Source organism: Sinocyclocheilus rhinocerous, unplaced genomic scaffold (genome assembly GCF_001515625.1).
Source record: "Sinocyclocheilus rhinocerous isolate Xijiao unplaced genomic scaffold, SAMN03320098_v1.1 scaffold588, whole genome shotgun sequence".
NCBI classification, from domain to species: Eukaryota; Metazoa; Chordata; class Actinopteri; order Cypriniformes; family Cyprinidae; genus Sinocyclocheilus; species Sinocyclocheilus rhinocerous.
Window position 1 is genome coordinate 818380 of NW_015635063.1, and position 16518 is coordinate 834897.

The following is a 16518-nucleotide window of genomic DNA, read 5'->3' on the forward strand; positions in this document are numbered from 1 at the left end:
TTTAATATAAGTTTTAAATAATAATAGTTATAATAATAATAATAATAATAATAATGGTGTAATTATATTGTAATATAAAATACTATTATTTTCTTCATAGTAATAATAAATTTAATTTAGTTAAATTTTTCAATATAATAAACGATTATTTTTTTTGTATAATATTTAGTATACTATAATTTAATAACATTATTAAATATTATTTAATATATAAAATGATACATTAATTTTAGTTTAATATAAAATATTTCATATTTTAATCATTCAATTAAATTGAATCATATTTATCTTTTAATGTAACATTAATAATTTTAATATAATAAACTATGAATGATATTTTACTACAATAATGTATCATTGATTTAATAATACAATAAAATAATATTTTATATTTCGGTTAAAGTAATTTTATTTAGTAATGTTTCTTTTTTAATATAGTAATAATAATATTAATAATGTTGATCTAATAATATTGTAATATAATAAGGCCCCTAGAATGGTGTACTTACATTTTTTTACCAGCAGGATTTAACTGGCCCATGCCAACTTTGGCAAAATTTCTATATAAGTGCATCCTTTAACAAAAATCTAATTTGTGCTGTCTGTGCTTGTTGTCATAGGAGCTGCAGCTGGAGCACGCGAGACAGGCGTTCGCGCAGAAAGACAAGGTCAAGAGTGGTGCTGTTTCTGCCCTGGACTTCAGTGACATCATGTCCACCATCAGACACCACATGCTCACACCTTTTGTGGAGGAAAACCTTGTGTCTGTAAGTGTGCAGTGCTCTTTTCCATCTGGTGAGATGTTTGTTGTGAAGTTACTGTGAACGGTTTAAGTGTATGTGTCCTCTTAGGCAGCCGGTGGCGGCACCTCTCACATGGTGAGCTTCTCCTACTTCAATGCCTTCAACTCTCTCCTGAACAACATGGAACTGATCCGTAAAATCTACAGCACTCTGGCTGGGTCTCGCAAGGATACGCTCGTCACTAAAGGTGCGTGCCGTCTGTCATATACATTTCTGTTCATCTGCACATCAGAATAAAGTTTTTAAGTATTATCTAACATTTTCTTCATCTGTAGAGGAGTTTGTTCATGTTGCAAATAAGTTTGGTCAGATTACCCCTATGGAAATCGACATCCTGTTCCAGCTATCAGGACTGCACTCCCAAACAGGGTACTCTCCTTTTTAAAAAAAAACAACAACAACAAAAAACAAGTTCATCCACACATAATATAAGCAGCATTATCAGCTGATCATGTGTTTGTTTATGTTATGATGTGTAGACGATTAAACCTGGCTGATATCGAGAGGATAGCACCACTGGAGGAAGGAGTCCTGCCATATAATCTAGCTGAGGTGCAGAGACAGGTGAGCTTATCTGTATAAATGGTCAGATAAGAGACTGCTGTTAGGGGTTGTATAAATGTGTATATTACTGTGAGAACATTGTGATGTTATCAGTGAGCTTGCCTTAGCTAACACCACTAATTATGGCACAAAACACGCTTTCACTACTAGGGGTTTGATACCACTCTCCCTTTCTTCAGAAGATGTAAAAATCGGGTTTAAACTTAATATTCAGGCTGCTGTCATATATCTCAAATCCAGATCGGCCCAGAAGAATTGTGCATTTAGTTTGATGCCTCACATGCTTGCTTACTTGCTGTCTTTCTGTCATTGCAGCATTCACATGCGGATGTTTCTCGGCCTGTGTGGCTGCAGGCAGCAGAGTCAGCATACAGATTTACTCTGGGCTCCATCGCTGGAGGTTCGAGCTTATGAGTTCTGCTCATTTCTTATATTAAAGACCCCACAAAATGCGTACAGTTTTCCATTCTGTGGTACGCATTTCATTATGGCAAAGGAAGTTAATAGCAGGATGTGTCAAGGGGACATGCTACATGCAGATGGTATTAGGAAGGAGGGACATTGTCTTTTTATAAAGCATTTTATTGGCAAAAATTTCCATATGCCAGTGTACAAGATGAGTTGTTGGTATTTTTGGTCTGTTTTCCTAGAAGTGTTAAACTGTCATTTTTAAATATACATTGCATTTCAAATTAATTGTCATCTTTTATGAGTGACTTCAATGCTAAGAGAAACTGACTGAAAAACACTTAAGTCCAATTTCATTCTTTAAAAGAGGTCAGTCAAAAGTGACAGTAAAGACATTTATAATGTCACAACAGATTTCCATTTCAAATCAAAACTGTTCTTTTGAACTTAAAGGTATGACAGTTTGCACAAAAATATTAAGCTGCACAACTGTTTTCAACATTGATAATAATCAGAAATGTTTCTTGAGCAGCAAATCAGCATATTAGAATGATTTCTGAAGAATCATGTGACACTGATGAATGGAGTAATGATGCTGAAAATTCAGCTTTAATCGCAGAAATCATTTAGATTTGAAAATATCTTAAAATAGAAAACAGATATTTTAAGTTGTAATGGTGTTTCAAAATATCACTACCAAATTTTCGAGTGGTAGTGCATATGTTTTTATTTCAAAAGAACAATCTTGTTTTCCATAGCCTCTTTAAGTGCACAAGATATGCTGTTTTCAATGGATATGTGTATGTGTAATTGCACTTGAGTGAAATGTAATTTGTCCTGTGTGTGTGTTTATAGCCACGGGTGCCACAGCTGTGTACCCCATAGACCTGGTCAAGACCCGAATGCAGAACCAGCGCTCCACCGGCTCCTTCGTAGGAGAGCTCATGTACAAGAACAGCTTTGACTGCGCCAAGAAAGTCCTGCGATACGAGGGCGTCTTCGGCTTTTATAGAGGTTGGATTCGTCTTATGCTATGTTTGTCTTCATGTTTCTTAACCTTGATCTCACTTTCTTTTTTCCTACTTTCTTTGTGTGTCTGTGTGTTTTCCCCCTACAGGTCTTGTACCCCAGCTCATCGGAGTGGCTCCAGAAAAAGCCATCAAGCTCACTGTATGTGTCATTAAACATCTGGACATCCTGTTGAAAGCTGTTTCTGAGCAGATGACAGTAAAGCCAATTACACGAGTCCCCCTCTGTGTCTGTCTTCCAGGTGAATGACTTTGTGAGAGACAAATTTACCACAAAAGATGATACGATAGCTCTGGCTGCTGAGATTCTCGCTGGTGGATGTGTGAGTATAAGAGAATAATCAGAATATTAAAAAAAATAAAAATGTTTCTGACCCTAAACTTTTGAATTGTACACAGTTCGAACTGGATTATGTTGTACTTAAATGGCAAAATTTTCTGTCTTTCCAGGCCGGTGGGTCACAGGTTATCTTCACCAATCCTCTGGAAATTGTTAAGATTCGTCTGCAGGTGGCCGGTGAGATCACTACAGGCCCCAGAGTGAGCGCACTCAACGTAGTCCGAGATCTTGGCTTTTTTGGCCTCTACAAGGTGGGGAAATCGCCGATTTTTAAAACGGTGTATCGAACAACAATTGCCATTGTATCTGCTCTTTATTCTTGAATTGCATTTCAAATACGGTAAACAATAACACACAAATGTTACTGGTTTTCCTCCACAGGGTGCGAAGGCTTGTTTCCTGCGTGATATCCCCTTCTCTGCCATCTATTTCCCCGTTTATGCCCATACGAAGGCAGGTCTGGCAGATGAGGATGGAAGGCTGGGGCCTCTGCAGCTGCTGACTGCTGGTGCCATCGCAGGTCAGAGCGTGCCTCACGCTTGTACTTTGTGATGCTGACACAGTGCGGTTTCAGTTAAGGACTTGTGTGCGAGTGGGTGTATATTTTGCACTTGTTTTAGAGTTTATCCCGTTCAAAACTCTGTGCTGTGTGATTGTTAACAAGCAACAAAATTCAAAATGCATGATTTTTGGTATAAAATGACTGGAGTACCAGAATGTTTTTTTACTTTCATGAAATGAAAATGCACCCCACATGTATTTAAAAGCAAATTACAGATCTTATTATTATCTGTATGCATCTAATTTTTGCCATTGTAAATTTTAATCAAAATGTCTGAACTTTATCTTCTGAGAAAAAGATGACTATTTCATTATTTAGTCCTCTTAAAACCCATCTGAAAATCATAATTTCCCTCAAAGTAACATATGAATGAATTATGCATGATAAGACTATCTTTTCTATCATGTATTAATAGATGTCTGGATGATTTTATTTTACAGGTGTCCCGGCTGCTTCGCTTGTCACCCCTGCTGATGTCATCAAAACACGACTGCAGGTGGCTGCTCGTGCCGGTCAGACGACTTACTCTGGAGTGATCGACTGCTTCAGGAAGATCTTAAAGGAGGAAGGATTCCGAGCTCTGTGGAAGGGAGCTGGAGGTACACACACACACACACACACACACAGATATCATTTCAGTCACATCCATACTCACTCCCAGTCCTCTCTCTCTGTGTTCTTTGTAGCTCGTGTGTTCCGTTCGTCTCCTCAGTTCGGTGTGACCCTGGTGACCTACGAGCTCCTGCAGCGATGGTTCTATGTTGACTTTGGAGGACAGTAAGTATTGATCATGTTGAGCACACTTTTTACTGCATGAAATGTTAAAGGGGTCATATGATGCGATTTCAATTTTTCCTTTCTCTTTGGAGTGTTACAAGCTCTTGGTGCATAAAGAAGATCTGTAAAGTTGCAAAGAAAGTCACGCCCCGCCCACCACGGCCTTGTCCTCCAATGGCTGCATGCCTCCCTCCCGCCCGCAGTACATTTGCCTACATTTTTTTTTCTTTCATTTCGTTTGAGTTTTTAGGTGGGGGACATGGGAAATTATACTCGTTCGTTGTAGTCTTGTTGCTTTAACCCATATCAGTGCCTCAGTTTTGACGAAGAACACTGGTTAAAGCTCATAGTGTGTTTTCTGAAGCACAGGGTAGACGTTTGCCACACTGATCGAGACCTAAAGCGACACGCGCAGTGAAAAATCTAACAAGGGCTCTAGAGAAGTTCATCAGCCACCGAAACGAAAGCTAAAGAGCTTTTCATGAAACACTCCTGAAACAGAAACCATGACATGTACTGTCAGTTTTGTGTTCCTCTGCTCCCCAAGATGCACATTCGCTACTTTTGAGTTTTCTTCTCATGATTATGATGTTGATGTGACTGAAGCATGCTGTAGCGCTCTTCATTTGCTCAATAGGCTTTGTGTAGCTTGCACATGTACTGTATATACATGTACATCTCATGCACAGAGACGTGTTTCTCTCTCTCTCCGTCACACTGACTGATGTACAGAGGTTTCAAAACTTGATCAGAGAAATCATGGTTGACTCGAAATGTAGAAAATAATTTAAATGCATTTCATTCTTGTATTTTATGGAAATAAATCAATGCGGTTACATTTTATTTCTAGTTTGTGAAGGTTTTATTGAGTTTATTACTGCAAGTTACAAAAGAGGTCAGTTATAAAGTGAACTAGTGAAGCCGTTGGAGGATCAAACACACGCAAGATCAACACGCTTGTTCTGGTCATGTAAATCAGGGATCCCACACATCTGACCAAAAAAAATTTAAAATGCATGCTCAAAGCACAGCTTCTAGCTGAAGAAATATATTGCATAGGGTTAGGCTTGTTGATTTTTTTTTTTTTGACTTTGCTCATTGTGCTTTTGAAAGTCCAATCATATTACCATCCAAATTAGGGAATTTTAACCAAATATGAATAAATGTGCATCTAAAATGCCTAAAATATTTAAAAATACTTTTAGGAATTCTTAATATTGTCATTGTCATGTGTAGTTATGAATGTTGTTTTATATTCATTATGAATAAATTAACCATTTAACTGTGTATGGGTATATATAGATTTTAAAATTCCCTGATCTGATCTGTGTTTTCATGACTGTGGGACCCTGATGAATCCATTCAGATGTTCAGAAACTTCCTTCATTTCAGAAAAACAATATTTAAAAGAAACCGACAAGCTTTGGTTCAGAATGTTTGTCTAGATTAAGGCAGGTTTGACTTTATGGACTGATTAAGTTTTTTTTTTTATCAAGTACATTTTCATTTTAGTTGTTCTGAACCATTTAAAGCCACAATATTTTAACTCTTTTCCCACCAAACACAGAATTTTCCGGGTTTCCACTGTTGTACGCTAGGGGGCGCTATTATACATATCTTGAATGAGGCTACAAAGTGCGATCAAAAACACAGACCAAGAAGACGCAGAAATGAGCTATCTCATATGTATGCATATGAAAAATAATGCGATCATCAACACTAACCGCAGAAAAGTGTGCTGATTTGGTTATTACAAGTGTTCAGTCTTTATGAGCTAAAAACAAAATGCATTTGTTAAAAAGTTATAAATAATCCAATAATGCGACCGTTTATCCGGGAGGGAATGTTAAAATTATTCCACCTCTTCAAAAGAACATTTCTCTTGTTACTGTAGTAGGTTATGTCAGTGTCTGAAGTTGCTGTACAATAGTTTGCATATTGGAAGTGTAAGTGTTGCTGTACGGCAAACAATCCTCCCTTTCCTCCAAATCAGCCTCTAATCCTACAAATAGATAAAAACATTAGAATTCCCGCCTGATATATTCTACTTTCACCATCCAATCCCACTACGATTACTACTCCAAAATGTTTCGCAACACTAAGTGCTTCAATTATTAATAGCAAAGTCTTGCTTTCTGAAATAATCCATTTGTCTCTAGAATTAAAAAAGAGAGGGTGGAGATATGCAAATGCAGGCGAAACGTCATTGGTCAGCAGGGGTTGCTATGGTGATCATGCAGCCAATCGCTGAGCGGCCAGTTCCTCCACGTCCTCGCGGTTCTCGTTGATCTCTGTGAGCGTGAGCACAAAGCGCGTCCATTCGTCCTGCCGCGGCACTGAGATTTGCTGTAGAGAAAACAAGACGTGTTTTAATGACAGACCACAGCTGCAGAAGTTCATTTAACTATTTAATTGCATCCTCACCTCTCCGATGTCATAAATGTGCACCTGGCCCTCAGAGTCACCGACGGCCACCTCTCGTCCCGAATGAGCCCAGCGCACGCGGTTCAGCGCAGGGCTTCCCTCCACCGTCACGCTCGCTGTGGGAACCTGAAGCAGCAGATTATCAGTCATTCAAGATTTGTGGATTTGTTCAGATTATACTTCTAGGAGATTTTAGTACCTCAGTTTCGTTGTTGAGGTTCCACAGGTCCAAATGTCCGACCCCGTCCACGCAGGCAAACAGAGCGGGGTGTGTGGGAGACCACATGACGTCATACACGTAGTCTGAATTATCCTCGAAAGAGTACAAGGGCTTATTGTTCTGTCAGGAGAGACACAGACAGACCAGCGTTGTTAATTGTTGACTAAACCTAATAAATATTGCTTTCATTCATTGAAATGAAGCAGATATTACATAAACTAAAAAAAAAAAAACTTAAGTTAAAGTTAAGGTTTTAAAGTTTAAGGTTCCAAAATTGCAATAAAATAAAAATATTGAAATAAAAATAAAGCTTATTGTTCTGTCAGGAGAGATACAAACAGACCAGTGTTGTTATAAATAAAACTAAGAAAAAATTGAATAAAACTAAGAAAAAAACGAAGAAATAGTTGAATAAAACTAAGAAAATATTTTCAGTAATTGAAATAAAGAAAAACAATTTTTTAAATAAAATATAAATATTTGATGAAAATCTTAAAATAAATTAATTTAAAATTAGAAACAAATAAAACAAGTTCAAGTACTAAACTTACTAAAACTTCTTAAACTTATTCAAATGATTAAACTTATTAAAAATTTTATTTCAGTAAAAATATAAATATTCAATAACTTCATAAAGTAAAATATAGCGAAATAAAATCTGTTTTTAACTAAATCTGAGACTCAAACAGACCAGTGTTGTTATTGTTAACTAAAACTAAACCATTGAAAATATCTTTTGTTCATTTTTTGTGAAATAAAGCAGAGATGACATAAAATACAAACATTAGATTTAAAACTTTAAAAAAAAAAAAACATAAAAAAAAGAAAATTAGAATCTGAAATAAAACAGGTTTAAGTACTAAAATTACTAAAACTGAAATAAAAACAAAATAAACAAACAACTAAATTGAAAATATAAAAATAAAAATATTAATAGTATTAATATTAATACTATAATAGTATTTAAATAATATTTGTAGTGTGTTTGGCACCTTGGTACTCCAGAGTTTGACGGTCCAGTCAAAAGAGGAAGTGACAAACAGGTGAGAGAAGTCGACCGGTCCTGCCGCTGTGTGGCAGTCGAGGCCTGTGATTGGTCCATGATGACCCTCAAACATCTCACTGATGCCCGCTTTACTACAACAAACACACACACACACACACACACAATGCACCAATATAAATCACTTGTGCAGATGTGAAACGGACACAAACAGCTCGACACTCACACACTCACCTGCCGTGTCTGCAGGCGGTGTAGACGGACCCGTCCTCACTGCCCACCACAAAGTTATTGACGTCACCCAGAGGAAATGGATGTATTATTACATCAAATAAAAATATATGAGAATTATTGTATTTTATAAAATAAACTGACTAAATGACTAACATTAAAACTATTAAAACATTTAGTTTGGTATGAACTTCATGCATTTATTTGAATTAATTTTAATTAGTCATCCATCCATTCTTAAACCACTTATCTTATTTAATTGATTGATTGATTTTAATAACTTTAATATGTTTGTTAGTTGCTTTAATATACTTGTTTATTCATGCATTTATTTTAACTAACTTTAATGAGTCATCCATCCATTTTCCAAACCACTTGTGATCTTTATTTATTTTTTTATTTTACTACCTTTAATTAATAAGTTTATTTTTTTGTTTATTCATGCATTTATTTTAATTAATTTTAATGAGTCATCCATCCATTTTCCAAACCACTTGTGATCTTTATTTATTTATTTATGTTAATACCTTTAATTAATAAGTTTGTTTGTTTATGCATTTATTTTAATTAGTCATCTATCCATTCTTCAAACCACTTGTGATCTTTATTTATTTATTATTATTTTATTATTTTAATGTATTTATTATTATTACGTTTCAACTTATTTCTATTAAGAAAATAAAAAGTAATTTTCGTAACATAAATATGACGTAAATAAGTTGTGATCTTTAGGACGAGATCAGAATAATACCAAGACAAAAATATAATTTACATTATTTAATGCATATCCTTCAAAGAGATATGCATAAAGATCATCACCTGGCAATGGAAGACATATTCCGGTGTGGTTTTCTTATATTTCATGTTCCAGACGAGAGCCACACCGTCGGGCTCATGTGGAGCGTCTTCATTACTGCTGTAGGACGCCACCAGCAGCTCTGGGTACTGATGGGAATGACAGAAAACAGGACAACATCAGTAATGTTTTTTTTTTCTTTCTAAAAATTACTTAAATATCCTAATTGAACTATGACCTAATCCTGGCTTAGTCTAAGCCCTGTCTGTGAAACCAGGTCTATAGGTTACATAAGGAACATTTCATGTTGGTCAGAAAAGGTAAATATAGCAACAGTAGGATGTCTCAATTCTTTCCCACAGGAAATAAGATTGTACAGTACACTGACAAATCATGGGTCACTCTACCTGGACTCTCTGTTTAATGACAAGTGGGGGGAGTGCGATGGAAACATGTTTGAAAAACTTATCTTTAATATGGTTAGAGAGCATTTAGCTAGCTATGCTAGGGGTGTCGAAGGGAAATATAATTCACATCGTATTCACACGATGCACTTTGGTTTGGTTCATCACGACTATCCAAGAAAAAAAAAGACAGCAAGATTGAGGGGACAAATGTGAGACAGAAGGATAAATGAAGGAGAGAATGCAGGAGAAGCGCAGCAGGAGTGATGGTTAAAGCAGTACCCGAGCTGAGAGTCTGAATGGAGCAGTAGAGTAGAGGGGTCAGAGTCCCAATGAAGAGTCCTGTTAGAGACACACACACACACAAAGAGGCAGACACGCATGCAGAGCAGTTATAAGAGTCGCTGTTATACACTAATATACATGTGCATGCACACACATGCTTCAGATGAGCTTCACATACTACACAATACGAAACAGAGAAACTCACATTTGCAATTTAATAGTGCGCTTAACATTTTTATAATGTGTGATGGATGAAATGTGTGCAGGTGATACAGCACATTAGAAAGCATTAAGAAGACCTTAAATCATAACATTATGATAGGCCTTAAAATATTTTTTTAGTCATTCAAACTGTGGAAAATGTATGTGAATACTTTCTAAATGTACTGTATGTGTCATTGATATTTTGATGTTTTTTTCAAATTAAACTCACTAAAACTGAAAACGTCCGTTTAATTGTTGTCTCTAATTTTTTAGTAAAATCAACATGGTGAGAACAGTGCCAACCTGTAGTGACAAGAAATTACAGATAAAAAACTCAAAACATTTAATAAAAATGACAGAAAATGGGACAAATTATAAGAATGGAGAAAAAAGATGTTAAAGCACAATTGATTAAATCATTTTTACAGCGAAACATGAAGGAATGGGAAATACAGAGCGTGAAGCAAAGTTTAGTTGCTTATGCTTGCTTGCCAGGCAACATGTTAAAATAATGATCTATGTTTTACATCGTGAAGCTGTTTTTATCATTTATGTCATGAATAATGAAGAAAAAACAGGATGCAGAATCTTTCATTTGTAAATGATTTAATTCACTTAATTATCCAAAAACAGGCATTATCACATGGTATTTTAAAGTATAAACCATATTTTAATTAAATTTCAAGCAAAATGAACTTTTGCTTGAATGTTTTTGAAAGAAGTCTCTTCTAATCACCAAACTTGCATTTGTTTGATCAAGAATACAGTAGGAATTGTAATATTGTGAAAAATTACTATAATTTAAAAGAACTGTTTTGTATGTGAATATATTGTCAAATGTAATTTATTTCTGTGATGCAAAGCTGAATTTTCAGCATCATTACTCATCAGTGTCACATGATCTTTCAGAAATCATTCTAATATGTGACCCTGGACCACAAAACCTCTGAAAAGTCTTAAGTGTCAATTTTTCAAAATTGAGATTTATACATCATCTGAAAGCCTACTTATGACTGGTTTTGTGGTCTAGGGTCACATATGCTGATTTGCAGCTCAAGAAACATTTCTGATTATTATTAGTTGAAAACAGGTGTGCAGTGTCATATTTCTGTGGTATGATGCATTTTCAGGATTCTTTGATAAATAGGAAGTTCAAAAGAACAGTGTTTATTTGAATGGAATGTCTTTAAAAAACACTTTTGATCAGTTTAATGCATCTTTGTTGAAGAAAAGTAGTCTTTTTTTTTTTAAATCTTACTGACCCTAAATTTTTTGAATGGTACTGTATATACAGTTAGGCTGATATAAAAGTACTCGTACTGTGATATGAGATCTCTGATGTCAGTGCACACATGTGCGTCTCACCTCGGCCCCGTGCCACCGTCTCCTGAGTCCTGGCTGCCCGTTTCGCTGGGTGTGCCCACTGATTTGGCAGAGGGGGACATGGGAGGGGGGACTAAATAGTGAAACAGACACGTATCCTCTGTTACCACATGCAGAGGTTGCACTACATACACACACACATCCACGTGCGCAAGCAAAGCCAAGGGGGTGTTTGAAAAAAAAAAAAAAGAGCAAAAAAACATGAAAATAAAACAGATAAATATAAAAAGTAGGTAAGCAGCATCAAGCGAGAACAGGGTGGTGTAATAATCATGATGAAGCAGCAAAACCAAAGGATTGAGCCAAAAAAAAAAGAGAAGACAAAAAGGACAGTGGTTAATATTCATGCAGGATCCACATGCGTTAAAAAGACATCAGTGCTCATTCCAAACCAAACCAAATTATTTCATGAAGAAAGAAGAAATAATGAAGAAATGGATAACAGTACTAAACAAATTAGCTTTATTTGAAGGTTTTGGGTTTCTGTCAGCTGGTCAGGTTAGGTGAGCAGCTAACCAACCAGCTGAACCAGCTTAAAACAGATCATATCATATATGTGTTTAAGAAATTATAACAGGTATCCAGTTTTCTCCTTATTGATCTCATTACGACTGATTTAGGTTTTTTGTTGTTGTTGTTGTTTTTCAGGCATGATTAAAGGGATAGTTCACCCAAAAATAAAAATAGCGTCATCATTTACTGAATGTTGGTAACCAAACACTTGACGGTAGCCATTGACTTCCATATTATGGGAAAAAATACAATGAAAGTCAGTGGCTACCGTCAACTGTTTATTAACCAATAAACAGTTAAAGTTCAGCAGAGTTCAGCAGAAAAAAGAAACTCATACAGGTATGAAACAAGTGGATGGTGAGTAAATGATGTCAGAATTGTAATTTTTGGGGTGAACTGTCCTTTAAACGTGTAAACATGTAACATGTGTGTTAATATGTTAATCTGTCTGATGAACAGAAAAATGTTGAAGAAGTTAAGGAACAGGTCATGGAACTTTGCTGCCGTACAATGGGTGCAGCAGGCGCAATGATATTACGCAGCGCCTGAAAATAGTCCCAGCTAGGTAACTTCCAATAAGCCTATTTTCAGGCGCTGCGTAATATCATTGCGCCTGCTGCACCCATGGTATGGCAGCAAAGTTCCTTGATTATTACACCGGAATGAGAGTATAGTACTTAGCCATATCGGCCTAGAAAATCTCAACTTTTCATTTTCCGTTGGTCTTAGTACACAACGTAACTACAGAAGAGTCAAGTTTTAAATAGGAAAAATATAGAAACTCTTTGGTCATTTTTGAGCGAGATGCTAACGGTCTAATCAGATTCAATGATCTATGCTAAGCTAAGCTAAAAGTGCTACCAGCCAGACCCGGAGATCGGCTGAATGGATTCGAAAACGGTAAAACTCAACTATTTAACTCTAGGGGAGTTGGAAAATGAGCCTATTTTCAAAAATAGTGGAGTGTTCCTTTAAAGCTTTTTCTAAAGAAAAAGAGAATTCTTCCGATATGACCCCTTTTTGTCAGTAAGAAAAAAAGCATGCTTGTTGCTAACACTTATTAGTGACAAAAGCCTAATCTCCCATGCTGCTTTGTTGTTTCGTACCCATGGAGGCGTCCACTATCCCCATGCTCTGCAGCAGAGCCTCTGCCTCCCTCCTCTTCCTCTCCAGATCAGAGTCATCCTGCGGAGGAGACGCTCCCTCCGTCCGTCCATCCAGCTACAGCAGCAGGAGAGAGAGAGAGAGAGAGAGAGAGAGAGAGAGGTTGTTTTGCAGGCACGCATCTGCGTATGTGAGAACATGACTGACATATGTTCTGGGGAAAATGTGCATGGATGGAACAGCTGCCTTCAGTGTGAGGCCGAGGACCATAAGGTTTGTAGGCAGATTGTGTTAATTTGCAAATGATTGTTTAAATGTGAAAGGCAACAAAATATGTTCCAACTGCTCTAATGAAAGCACTTCATTAAAAAGGCATTATTCTACAATCATAAATCAATACATCCATAATGTGTGAAGCATTGTGCACTCACAGTTCCTGCATCAATATTCCACTTAATAGAGCAACACTTGAGCTCTATGAAGTCCAGACCACTATCCTCTTGACTTATCTCGATGATCACAATTATTTCAAAGAATTAAATATGAAACCTCTTCCTCACAGATTTTCAGTATAACCAACACAAAGACATCAAACCACTGCAGTTTAGACCCCAGCTCACCTCTTTCTTCTTGCGATCTTCCTCTTTCCTCTTCTTCTCCTCTCTGATCTGAGCCAGTCGTTGTTTCTTTCTCTCTAACTCTGCTTTCAGCTCACTTTTGTCAGACATTCTGCAGACAGATTTAAATCAAATCAAGTCTTGTGGATATATTTGCAAAAAAAAATCTTTTGGATGCCTTTATTGTTTGTCGGTAAATCCTAAAGACTGCACAGCATATTTAGTGGTATTAATTGAGACACAATGCAATTACAAAAATGAACAGGTAACACTTTAAAACAACACATTATAAGAAATGTATTTACTTGCTGCTGTGTTTTTGATTTAGAGTTATGATTCAATGTTACAACTATAATTATTAAAATTAGAAATAATTATAACCAGTGATATTTTAGTATCTATAGATTTGTTGATTTTTTGAATTAGCTTTTATTTTTATATTTTGTTATCAATTTCATTTTAGTAATTTTGTGTGTTTTTTGTCATTTTTATTAGTTCTTTTTTTAATGGTTCTAATTTTGGTGACATATAATAACCCTGATTATCCGAATGTTTCATCTGTTGTTTCATATTACATGAGCAGTCTCTAGTGGTCATTCAGAGAATATCACACACATCTGATGGCGCTGAGGTCATTCTGGTCCACACCACACCCATGAGCTCAATCATTACAAACACCACAACACTGCTTCAGCAGCTTAAACTCTGCTTTAGTGTTTCAGGGTTGGGAAAAAGTCCGAATTTAAGAACTGGCTCCTTCTGCTTCATGACACAAACCACAGGATTTTGATTTTGATTCATACAATCAATATCATTTATTTGTCTCTTTCAATGTATGCTGCTTGGATTTATTGAGTCTGTGTTGAACAATGATAATGCCTGTTCCTTATTTGAAGAGGTTTAATAAAGGTTTAAAAACAAATTCAATAAAAAAAATTCATTAATTAATCAGATGTCAATTTCTCAGATGTCCATGAATTTTCAGCTTTCCTAACATAATTTTGATCAATTTTAATTTATTCTCTCACATGTAGAATACATTAGAATCTATTTAAAATGTTATTGATTTTGTCTAATGTTTCCAGAAATACTCGTATGTGTAAAATAACATGTTTATAGGTAATTCATTCTGAAACATGAAACATTATTACTTACAATAGCTATATTCATTTCTATAAACCCAATTGCATTTTAATTCTAGTATCATAAATTCAAATTTTAATTATAATTGTGTTCTGTGCACATCTGTGCTACTTCAAATCAAAAACAGGAACTGAACTGGAATTGCATGAGGTTTTTAAGTTCAATTCTGAATGGCACACATCCTTGTTTTTAGTACACTTGAAAAAAAATTAAGAAATCAAAAGTTATTTAAAAGAAATCTTCATGATAATAAACGTAGTACATAATATAAAATATTTTTTTTATGATGTTTACTTAAAGACAGCTCCATGACCATGTAGCCTGAGAAGAGTTTGTTCAATGACACACACACGCACACACACACACACACACACACACACACACACGAACGCACACACGAACGCACACACACACACGCACGCACGCACGCACGCACGCACACACACACACACGGGACACTCCTGTAAGAGTCCCGGATGGTCAGTCAATATGGCTGCATAGCCGGTGAAAGCTCGCAAACTGACATAAAACCATCAGTTTGTAACCATAATTAGTCATGGGGTCATTAATGACATTTAATTAGATTGTTTAAACTGCGCGCTCGGGACTGTTGGTCTGTAGCGCATTAAATACGTCATCTATCTAGTTGCATCAGCTGTTAATTTGTTTAATTTGTCTCCAAACAATTTAAATGGATGTTTTTAAAAAATACAGCGCATGAGAAATTCATTTTGTGCTTTATTTTAAATTAATTTCAGTATTACTGTCTACGTTATAACAGAAATGACAGTTAAAGCGCACACGTCAGACGGCCTCTCGTGAGTCAATACAGAAACATCGCCATTAAAAACAACACAATAATGCACTCGAACACCGGAAACCCTATTGATTACTAAAGAAAAACAGTATTCTTACTTGAAATAAAATGTTGGCTGCTCGGAGTCGTTATGGGGAGGATTATTCTTCTGCCAGCTGACTAATAACTTATTATCCTCTTTCTCTTGTTGTGCCAGCAGCAGCAGCGGCAGCGCCGAATCTGGGATGCGGCTACGGGTGCCGTGAAGTGCTTTTCTCAAACACAGCGGATGAGGCGTTTCATAAAGTGACCGCTAGATAGCGCGCTTTCACTTAATTGATTAGTGATGAACTTCACTGCCTTTCGAACACAACACAAAACCGACACAATTTCCTGATGCAGATACTTAATAAAAAGTTACATTTAGATACTAAATAATCTAAATAATAACATTTAGATACAAAATGAACGGAAACCCTACAAAAATGTACAAAATTATTAAACATTTTGAATACTATTTTTGCTTCATCAACTCAATCGTTCTAAGAGTAAGGGCCAGGGATAGTAGGGAGAAATGGAAATGAAAAAGAATATAAAATAATAAGTTAATAATTACTAAAAAAATAAAGGATAAAAACATTAAGAAGTTTTAATAATATTAATAATATTTAATATATGTAATAATGTTAATTTATTAACTGCTTGTTTTTTTTTTAAACTAACACTAGCTTTTCTAATCTTTTTGTATTCTATGCTGGTGCTTGTGTGTGTGATTCAGGGACTTGTTTCACGGTGAAGTCATTTCTCTCTGTGTGTGTGTGTGTGTGTGTGTGTGTGTGTGGAAGAGATGAGCAAAGCCCTGTAACCCACATCTCCTTTGTCTTTTGCCATATGACAATGGCTGTAAAAGGCC

General features: G+C 35.9%; 2 protein-coding genes across 2 annotated transcripts in view; one reads left to right on the forward strand and one right to left on the reverse strand.

Annotated features, from left to right (window-relative positions):
• The window catches only part of LOC107746597 (calcium-binding mitochondrial carrier protein Aralar1-like), an 8578-nt gene extending 4075 nt beyond the window's left edge, over nt 1-4503 (forward strand). Inside the window, exons 6-17 of the mRNA XM_016560875.1 lie at nt 621-767; nt 852-990; nt 1079-1172; nt 1283-1367; nt 1683-1767; nt 2631-2789; nt 2893-2945; nt 3046-3126; nt 3254-3394; nt 3525-3663; nt 4146-4304; nt 4392-4503. Of these exons, the coding sequence (XP_016416361.1) occupies nt 621-767; nt 852-990; nt 1079-1172; nt 1283-1367; nt 1683-1767; nt 2631-2789; nt 2893-2945; nt 3046-3126; nt 3254-3394; nt 3525-3663; nt 4146-4304; nt 4392-4486 (1377 nt within the window). The 3' untranslated portion in view covers nt 4487-4503. The remainder of the gene's footprint in view (nt 1-620; nt 768-851; nt 991-1078; nt 1173-1282; nt 1368-1682; nt 1768-2630; nt 2790-2892; nt 2946-3045; nt 3127-3253; nt 3395-3524; nt 3664-4145; nt 4305-4391) is intronic.
• A 1709-nt stretch (nt 4504-6212) lies between these two features.
• On the reverse strand, nt 6213-15849 carry LOC107746612 (cytoplasmic dynein 1 intermediate chain 2-like). Its single transcript, XM_016560907.1, has 11 exons — nt 15725-15849; nt 13670-13778; nt 13052-13166; nt 11415-11556; nt 9752-9902; nt 9180-9314; nt 8364-8440; nt 8119-8263; nt 7106-7246; nt 6907-7032; nt 6213-6828 (listed from the first exon to the last, which is right to left on the reverse strand). The coding sequence occupies exons 2-11, from the start codon at nt 13775-13777 to the stop codon at nt 6715-6717; spliced, it is 1254 nt and encodes a 417-aa protein (XP_016416393.1). The 5' UTR covers nt 13778; nt 15725-15849; the 3' UTR covers nt 6213-6714.
• Nucleotides 15850-16518: the final 669 nt, after the last annotated feature.

Coding starts and splice junctions, on each gene's coding strand:
- LOC107746612 (XM_016560907.1), bottom strand. CDS start 13,777: ATGTCTGACAAAAGTGAGCTGAAAGCAGAGTTAGAGAGAAAGAAACAA. Junction 13,167..13,669: donor AAGATCGCAAGAAGAAAGAG/GTGAGCTGGGGT, acceptor CTGCTGCTGTAG/CTGGATGGACGGACGGAGGG. Junction 6,829..6,906: donor ACATTTATGACATCGGAGAG/GTGAGGATGCAA, acceptor TTTTCTCTACAG/CAAATCTCAGTGCCGCGGCA.